General features: G+C 36.5%; 1 protein-coding gene across 1 annotated transcript; it reads left to right on the top strand.

Annotated features, from left to right (window-relative positions):
- The first annotated feature begins 8348 nt into the window (after positions 1 to 8348).
- On the top strand, positions 8349 to 9475 carry LOC133789446 (germin-like protein subfamily 1 member 17). Its single transcript, XM_062227295.1, has 2 exons — positions 8349 to 8545; positions 8686 to 9475. The coding sequence occupies exons 1-2, from the start codon at positions 8422 to 8424 to the stop codon at positions 9240 to 9242; spliced, it is 681 nt and encodes a 226-aa protein (XP_062083279.1). The 5' UTR covers positions 8349 to 8421; the 3' UTR covers positions 9243 to 9475.
- The last annotated feature ends 440 nt before the right edge of the window (positions 9476 to 9915 follow it).

Below are 9915 nucleotides of genomic sequence, written 5' to 3'. Positions count from 1 at the left end.
AGTTAGTGGTATTTTCCATGCTGAAGCCACGTCCCGTGAGGTAGTCTACTACAATAGCCTCCCAGAAGTTGATTCCAGGTTATTCCCTGAGTTGGAATCAACTGTGGGGGAGGCTGGGACTGCAGTGGATGAAGTAGTGGTACCTGAGAAGGAGGCAGAGAAGCTAGCAAAAGTTGCAAAGGAAGCCTCCATTTTTTATGAGGATGTCCCGAGGGTTGAAGAGGGCACTTCACAAGCCTGTGCAGCTTCATCTAGTCAGGTTGCCCAGCCTAATTATGAGCAATTGATGTAGAGGCTCAAGAGGGTTGAAGAGGGCCAGGCAACCTTACTACAGAATCAGACCACGATCATGGCTCAGTTAGCGTAGCTGCTTTCACTGGTCTCAGGTCGATCCACCGACGTAAAATCAGATACAGAGTCTGATATCTTGCCTGCAGACTACGAGCGCGGTGATCAACCCTCCACTCCACAGGCCCAGACATCTGTAGTTGCCAGTGATGCTGACAGTCCCAGTGTACAAGTACTACAGCCCAAGGAGGCAGCTGGCCTTGAAGTTGTCAGGAAGAAACGCAGGGCCAAGCGTTTTGATGACTTCACCGACCCAACAAAGAAGATCAGACTAGATAAACAGGGGCTAGTTGCTGAACCACTGAGGAAGTGTGACCCACAGCAGGAGAAGAGCTTCCATAAGTAGATCATTGGGAAGATCGAAAATAAGAGAGACCGGAACGTGTATACTGGGACGCACGGTGTGGCATGGTTCTTACAGTTGCACACAGTCCACACTTGGCTTTGGGATTCGGTATGTAAATTACATTCATGTTTTCAATTCAATCTTAAAATATATTGATGGAACTAACAAATTTTTATGTTTTTTTAGCATATTGATGCCGCTTTGCACATGCTACGTCGCCGACGCCACTTTTACCATGCTGCATTTCGGCAGGATGCTACGATCATGAACACCACCTTCCCCCAGGTGTGCCTAGGTCGTTGGAATCATTTCAGAGAGACCGACACTAAGAATACATGAGACAATGATGTGCTGAGAATGTTGAAGGGCGATGATAATCAATTCCTTGTATCATGGAAAAATGTGGGTGAAGTATATTTTGCCTTGCACGTCGAGAAAGCCGCACATTGGATTGCCATTGAAGTCTCCATTCCAATGTGGTGCATCAACATTTATGATTCCAACCATAGCGTGCTCAGTCCCACTCTGATGGAGGAAGCGATCAAGCCTTGGTGCTTATTGTTGCCTTCGTTGTTATGGTGTTCTGGCATGTTTGACGACCATGAGGACCTCCAGGTGTATCCTAAGCAGAATGCAAAGCCTTTTTCATATTTTCGTATTCCTCCAGAGGAGTGTCCTCAGACTAAGACAAGGTATTCCCCTATTTAATTAGTGTATTTTGAAATCTGAAAATTAAAGTTATTTTTATCTTCTATTGACACAAAATCGATTATATGCAGTGGGGATTGTGGTATGTTTGCCATCAAACATATCGAGCATCTAGTTGCCAGGCTACCACTCGATACTGTTATTGATGAGAACATCCAGCATTTCAGGACCAAGTGGTGTGTGGACCTGTTCTATCATAATTTGGCCCCGTGATGCTCTTTACATTTTTGTCTTACACATCTTGTATAGTATAGCATATAGTTAGTTTTGTATATTATTTTTTATCAAACAATATTTTTTGAAAAAGTTATTAAATAAAAAAGTACTAAATTCACATAATGTGTATGCCTCGACATCCAAACCAACAAAGTATTAGAAGAAGTATTCCATATAATAAATGCAGCAAAATCAATTAAATAATTACATGACACAATATTTTAAATCCTAGCCTTACATGACTTCCTATTGTGCCCACTACCACCACATCTGCTACACTTATGTGGCTTGACAATCTTTTCCCCTCATGAAGCATAGCGATTTGTCTTTCGCCTACCCACTTTCTGTTTCCTGGGCCTTCCTACAGGGGTTTTCTCAACGGGGACGCCGACAAGCGTATCTCTGATGTGATAAGGGATTACCCATTCATCCTCGTTCCCAACAGGGTAAATAGTATCTTTATAAGTGTCCTTCAATGCCTCGATTCTATAGTAAGGGGAACACAATGAGTAAATGTTTATGCTTCTTTTTCTGGCTGCAGCAAAAGCATGTACACAGGGTATCCCAATGGTTTGGAACATGCCACAAGAGCATGATTTTGTGGCCAAGTTCACCTCACCATCACCATTACCATCGACCACAAGAAATTCGTGATGACCAAGGACTTGGACATCTAAAAAAATTGCTTTATCACCAATTTGCTTCAAACCCTTTTCCATCTCAAGTGATAACACAGTTGTTGCTTTTTAAGCTCTTTCACGTCTATCTGCAAACCAAGACTGAAGAGTGAATCTTATGAATTCAAGAAAAGTAGCGACTGGAAAACTCCTTGCCTCCTTGGTCTTATTGTTAAAGCTTTCTGCGTAGTTACTCATCATGATATTGTATCGGTTACCAGGAAAATAAGCGCTGCTCCACCTTTCAAAGCCAATTCCCTCTAGATATTGAGCAATGGGCGGATCAATTACCTTAATCTTGTCAAAGAACTTGTGAATTTCCGTTCTTCAAAATGCGTACGCTGCACACCCCATGATGTCTTGCACGTGGTCAGTTTTGAATTTTGCCACAACATTCATACAGATATGATGGTAACATGCACCGTGATACGCATCTGGGAACACAAGCTCCAAAGCATGATTAATTCTTTTATGTCTGTCCGATACAAAAGCAAGGTTCTCAATGTCCCCTATGGCTTCCTTCAATTTTCTTATGAAATAAGTCCAAGAGTTATGGTTCTCACTGTCCACCAATGCAAACGCAATTGGAAACAACTGGTTGTTTTCATCCAACGCAACAGCACAGAGCATGTGGCCACCATACTTATTCTTCAAGAATGTGCCATCCACACAAATTATAGGACGACAGTACTGGAAACCACGCCTAGAAACACCGAGGGAAAATAAGCAATACAAGAAACGACCATCTTCTGCTACAAAATCAGTAATTGTACATGGGTTCTTATGCTCCAACTGACACAGGTATCCAGGTAACTTGGAGTATGATTCCTCAGGTGTCCCTCTGACATACATAAAAGTCTTTTCTCTGCATCTCCACGCCTTCTCATAGCTCATTTCGACCCCAAAATGGTGCGTCATGTCCTCCCTTATGTTGTTTGCCATGTACCGAGTACCATTGGTAGCAAATTTCCTCTTGATTAGGTGCCCAAAAACCCACGATGATGCTTGATGGTGGTCCTTATCTCGAATTTCTTGTGAGCAAGTGTGTACTTCGTTGTATACAGTAATCTCGAACATTTCAGATCTCATTTTTTTCTTACCCCTCAATCTCCAACCACAATTAGGATCCTTGCAGGTAGTGTACCACACATCAGTCCCAGATTTCTTCACCCTAAACTCAAAATTATTCTTCATCGCAAATATGGATGCTTTGGTTTTCAATTCAAGCTTGTTCTGAAAGAACTTCCCAAGGTGTAATTCTCTTGAAGCTTTGCTGGTTGAGGAGTGATGTTGATGTGAGGCATCTGTATCCTCTTTGGTGAACATGGGAGCACTCCATGTTCTACGATCTTCACCTAAGTCCAATGGATAACTCCATTTAAAACTATCATCGGTTCTACTTGGACCTGGATGACTACTGCTGGTCCCAGGTGTTTGCCGGTCTTCTATTCTGCGCTCCTCATCCACCATAACATCTGAACTCTGTGTTGGAAAATCTTCCCTAACATCTCGCCCACCAAGATCTGTTGCATCAGCAACAGGATCGTCGTTGACATAAGGTTCGTAGCCATAGTGATCGTACTCCGCTGTGTCATGCACATATGACGGATCTCTAACCGGGATATCATCATGGACTATGACATCTGGATTTGTCTCGAGAACACATGGTCCAACGTCACCTTGAGTTCCTTTGAAACCATGACATGGAGGAGAAATGTTCTCTTCAAATTGAACTTCTTTATTAATGCTGGCAGAAGCCGATGCATTTCTTGCACCTCCCTTCTTAATCAATGTCACGCATAGAGGAATGAGCTTCCCTACAGATTTCGATGCTAACCCAATGAATGCACGCACATGGCTATCATTTTTTATAACGGTAGGTTTGACGGATTGTGATAGGCATGTGTATAGGACCTCAATTTTCAAGTCATGCACACATTTATCCACTTCAAGCTCATCGTACAGAATGTCAAGCAGTTGCTCATATGTCACACCCTTCTCCACGGGCAGAACTTGATTTTCACCATCTTTGAAAATCCAATCCCTATTTTCGAGTTCCCAAACACCATTGAATGCAACAAATATGGAAACAGTCGAATCTGCAACAACAACAAAAAACAAAAAAAAAAAAGGTCAAAAAGTTAAACTACAACATAAAACAGAAAATATCGATTTCTATCGATATATGTCGAGTCCTATCGAGGTCACACATATCGAGTTTTATCGAGTACAGTCGAGGACTATCGAGACAAACAATCCAATAAAAATTTTATACACCTATCGAGTTTTATCGAGTACAATCGAGGACTATCGAGGCAAACAATCCAATTAAACTCTTATACACCTATCGAGTTTTATCGAGTACAATCGAGTTATTAAATCCAATTAAACTCTTATACACTTATCGAGTTTTATCGAGTACAATCGAGGACCATCGAGGTATTAACATCCTAACACTATCGAGGCACGTCGAGGTCCATCGAGGAACATCGAGCCAGCATGCATGCAACACATCGAGACCTATCGAGTTTCATCGAAATTCATCGAGGCAGGAAAAAAATCCAGAAAAAAACGCACGAAGTATCCAAAATTCATTCCGACAGTGAAAAATAGCAATAAAACATGAAGGCATACACAGATCTGTTCGAAATAAGACAAGTAATGTAACCAGACAAGTTTCCTCACTACATATAACAAATATATACTTACCCATACGATTTTTTTCCCTAGATCCGAAATCCAAAATGAAGTTTCTTAACTTGAAAGGACTCACAACTTGCCCCTAGATCCGAAATGCAAATTAATGGTGGCTGGCTTTTTTTGTGTGTACAAGAGTTTGAGAGATAGAGAGGGAAAACATAAGAGATAGAGAGTGAATACTATGAGAAAAAAGAGAGGGAAAATTATGCCAAGGGTATTTTGGGTAGTAACGTCATTAGTAGCACCAAAACGAGAGTTATATAGTGATAGGGTATTTTTTAAATATAGTGTCACTTATTGCATTAAAACTCAAATTTCCCATTACAAATAGATAATAATTAAAAATAAAGAGATGAAGATGATATTTTTTTTTACTCAACTTATTACATCTAACTATGCTACATGCAATAAGTCTCTGCTTAAGTCAGGACTTATTATTATTATGACTTGTGCGGTTAATCATAACTATCAGGTTATAATTACCCTTATAACCCTACACCAACTCAGCAAGAATATTAGGGTCTGATTGGTTCGTGATTAGAAAACTATATTTTTGAAAAGTGAGATTCTGAAATGAAAATCTGAATTTAGTGACTAAAAATATGTTTCTAAACATGTAATTGGTTCAATGTCAATTAACTGTTTTTTAGTTTTAAAAAATTGAATCTGTGATTGGTATTAAATTTAAAAATATAACAGAAACTGAATACGTGATTGGTTCAGCTGAATCTGAATATTATTTTAATTTTATATACACAGGTTGTATAATATTAAATTTTGATTTATCAATAGATTTAATTAAGTAAAATTTAATTATATTAATAAATTAAAATTTAATAATAGTACATTGATTAAATTTATAACAATACTGCATTGCTATTAATTTTTTTTTTCTAAATTAAAGTTACATACATACAAATATATATGAGTTTCTGCCACTTTCCTATAATTTTTTTCCCAACTAACTAAACCCCATAATAGTTTCTTTGCCAGCTAAAACAATGGCAAATATATATACATATATATATATGTATATATATATATATGAACATGGCGAGCTACTGTTGACATAAGAGAAATTGTTTTTCTCAAATAGTGGAGGGAAAGGAGCAAAATGGAAGAGTAGAAATAATTTGCTTTTAGAATTTTTGACAATAACTTTTACAAAATAAAGAAAACGTCATTTTATTGTTTTCAATCTTACAACATAAAATCTGAATATAGATTTGGATTTTGTTTTCAAAAACTAGTTACCAATCACCTATTATCATGGGGCCCACAATTTTATAGTTTTTGAAATCATAAAATAGGATTCAAATTCTCAACCAATAAGCCCCTTAGACACCACCAAACCTGACCTTTCACCCAATACAAAGATATGGCTAAAATTTAAATGCGATTTCCTTTACTGTTTGACATTATAAATAATATCTAACATAATATTGCTTTTATTCTTATCAGATTATACTTTCATTACAAAGAGAAACGAAAGCTAGGGCACAAATACAACTACAAAGCAAGTACCCAAAACACAATCAAAGAAGAAGAGAGGAAAGAAGGGAAGAAGGGCACACAGATTTTATGGAGGTTCACCCAAATAAATTGGGCTTCATGAGCTCGCCTCAGAGATGTGGCTAGCTCTTGCACTATATCAATGGTGATTACAACAATTTCTGAGATTCCAAGTTACAGAAGAACAACTGGTAATCTCCTTTAACTTTCTCCTCTAAACTCTCTGTTCCTTTCTTTCTTTTTTATCAATCTCACTTTCTCTCTGTTTCTTTCTTTTGCATGAAAACAAAACCTCACTCTCTCTCTTGGAATGAGAATACAAGGACGGAGACAGGGCTGGGTTCTTGGATTTCGCTGGTTTTGAAGCTTGGTGAGATTCAAATCTTCACAACTAGTTGTATTTATATATATATCTCTGTATTTGGTAGGGTTTAGATAAAAAACTGTTTTGCTAAACTGTTAAGAGTTTGTTGTAACTTATAACTGATTTTTGGTATTGGCTTATGACTGGATCCATACAACAATAACAAGCATAATTATGTCTTTCTGTGGGAGGTCAAAATTAATAAGCGTTATTACGTCTCCACTTTGGTGCTATAGTGCCACTGGCCCATGTCATAGTTGATAAAACATGTAGTTGGTTTTGTACTTCTATGGAAAATGTAACTAGTAAATACATAGGATCATATGAAGTAGATTTATTTATAAGAGAACACAATAAATTAATTCAATAGCGGAGGAAAGTTGAGTAAAGGAACATTCATTTTGACATGTTCTTTGGAAAGTGTTTGAAAAATGAGGTGATTAAATCTTGTGCATGATGAAAAATTTGGATTACACATAAGTTTACTTATTGAAGAAGGGATAAGACCAAGAAAGCGTTTCTGCATTCATATTTGATAGTGTCAGTAATGGTGTATAAAACAGTTTCACCAGATAAAATAATAAAGTCTAGTTAATTAAATAATTTATTTGCGATACAGAAAATAAATAATATATCAAGTAGTTTCTTTGTTGTTTTGCAATCTAACTATATTTTTTTTTTTGTCAAAAAATACTGAATTCGATTAAGATCCATGACATTAATGAACACCATCATCTTTGAGTTTGAGTTTTATGATTATATATATGGTAAGTTCCTTTATCCATGGCATTAATCAACACTATATATCTTTTATTTTGGTATATATATTGTATATGGTATTATAATTAAGTTTTTTTTTTCTTTTTTTATATTTAACTTTTATTGTATACACATCATCAAAAAAGCCCATGCATATTATTCCTCTGCGTTTGGCTTTTGATCTACTGTTATATTTGCGACATGGAAGATTTAATATCCAAGCAAAACAATACTATGAGTTAAAATTAATAAAAACAACCAAGTAAATAAGATGGCACAATTTTGGTATAAGAAATCAATGCGCCACAATTTTGTTGACAAGTTCTTTCCAATGGGGAAAGCTAAATATAAGGACTATACTCTTATGTATTGTAAGGACAGAAAAGTAATAAATTAATGACATATAGTAATATAATATACATTAGACGAGACCATTTCGAATTTGAAAACTTCATTTTTTTTATGAAAGAACTAGTACGTGGGAATGAAATAATTACATCTGTCAGAGTAGTTGAATTATGGACAATATCCTTATTAATATATTAAATTAACAACTACGTACATAGTCATTGTATTAAAATTTACCAAGTCTTCCATAATAATAAAATAAAATGAAAAGAAAACCAAGTCTTATATCCTCTTCTTTTAGTTGTAAGAAAGACACATTCAGAGACTTTCATCTATAAATAGTTGCGTTACTGGTGCAAGAAAAATCATCCCTCACTCAAAAGAAAACATAGCGCAAAATTCGAAGAGATTTATAACATTCTAAGCTCATACACATATCGATCATGAAAGAAGTTCATTTCCTTCTCACACTTGCTGTCCTGGCTTTGGCAAGCTCCATTGCCTCTGCCTCTGATCCGAGCCCTCTGCAGGATTTCTGTGTGGCAGTAGAAGACCCCCACAAAGCTTGTGCGTATACACACATATTACTTATTTCATTAAACTTGCTATAACATTTTTCTATATCATTAACTTTTGTACCTATTTCTATACTTCTACAAACAGTGACTCGATTGATACTAACAAATATTTGTTTTTTTCATATGCAGTGTTTGTGAATGGGAAATTCTGCAAGGATCCCAAGCTTGCCAAGGCTGAAGATTTCTTCTTTTCAGGACTCAATGTTCCAAGAGACACAAACAACCCGGTTGGATCTAATGTGACACAACTGAATGTGGACAAGATTCCGGGACTCAATACTCTTGGAATAACATTGGTTCGCATTGACTATGCACCATACGGCCAAAACCCACCTCACACTCATCCTCGTGGCTCTGAGATCCTAGTTGTCGTTAAGGGAACTCTCTACGTGGGCTTTGTGTCATCGAACCAAGATGGAAACCGATTGTTTACCAAGGTATTGAAAGAGGGAGATGTGTTTGTATTCCCGGTTGGTATGATTCACTTCCAGTTCAATCCAGGACACGCTCCAGCAGTTGCATTTGCTGGTCTTAGCAGCCAAAACGCTGGAACCATCACCATTGCAAACTCTGTGTTTGGATCAGATCCTGCCATTAACCCTGATGTCCTTGCCAAGGCTTTCCAAGTTGACAAGAATGTGATTAACAAACTCCAAAAGCAGTTTTGGTATGACAACAACAACTAAACTAAACACTCTTGAGGAAGAAGTTCAAAATCCTTGAATGGATAAATCATTGTTCAACATTATTTTTTCCAACACAATCTTTTGTTTACTATTTTATTTTTATGTTTGTTCTCATAATGCAATAAATAGCAATAGTATGCTCATGTGTGTATTGCTCCAAAATCATTGAAAATCATAGTCTTATTATAAGATTATCGTACTCGTTTATAATAAAATTATAGTCTGAATTATCATTTTTATTGTGATTGTTACCCTAATTATATAAGATAGATATGCACGACTACATCTATACTTTTATCTATATGTCTTATTGATTTTAATTTGTCCATTATAAAAATGTATAAACACCACAAAGAAAATTAGCCTTTTGTGAGAATGGCTTAGATACATATATGGATTTTCTCTTAGTTGACATGACTCCTCTATGGATGTAGGCCAAGACCAATCACGTTCACTTACCTTGTCTTACCACCTTTCAAAGTTGGATTCTCTCAAGATCTTGATGGTTTTTATTAAAAATGAGAATAATTTTTTGATTGTTAGAGAATATTATATTTCAATGGAATATAATAGAAACCAATATTACAACTCTAGACAAGAAATACAATTGGACAAGGTGATTGTTAAAATAAAATTACAACACTATGCTCAAAACACAAATAGATATAGACAA

Source organism: Humulus lupulus, chromosome 7, assembly GCF_963169125.1.
Source record: "Humulus lupulus chromosome 7, drHumLupu1.1, whole genome shotgun sequence".
In the NCBI taxonomy this organism is placed as follows: domain Eukaryota; kingdom Viridiplantae; phylum Streptophyta; class Magnoliopsida; order Rosales; family Cannabaceae; genus Humulus; species Humulus lupulus.
Note: the sequence above shows the minus strand (reverse complement) of the source record. Positions and strands in the feature narration are given on the sequence as shown.

Coding starts and splice junctions, on each gene's coding strand:
- LOC133789446 (XM_062227295.1), top strand. CDS start 8,422: ATGAAAGAAGTTCATTTCCTTCTCACACTTGCTGTCCTGGCTTTGGCA. Junction 8,546..8,685: donor AGAAGACCCCCACAAAGCTT/GTGCGTATACAC, acceptor TTTCATATGCAG/TGTTTGTGAATGGGAAATTC.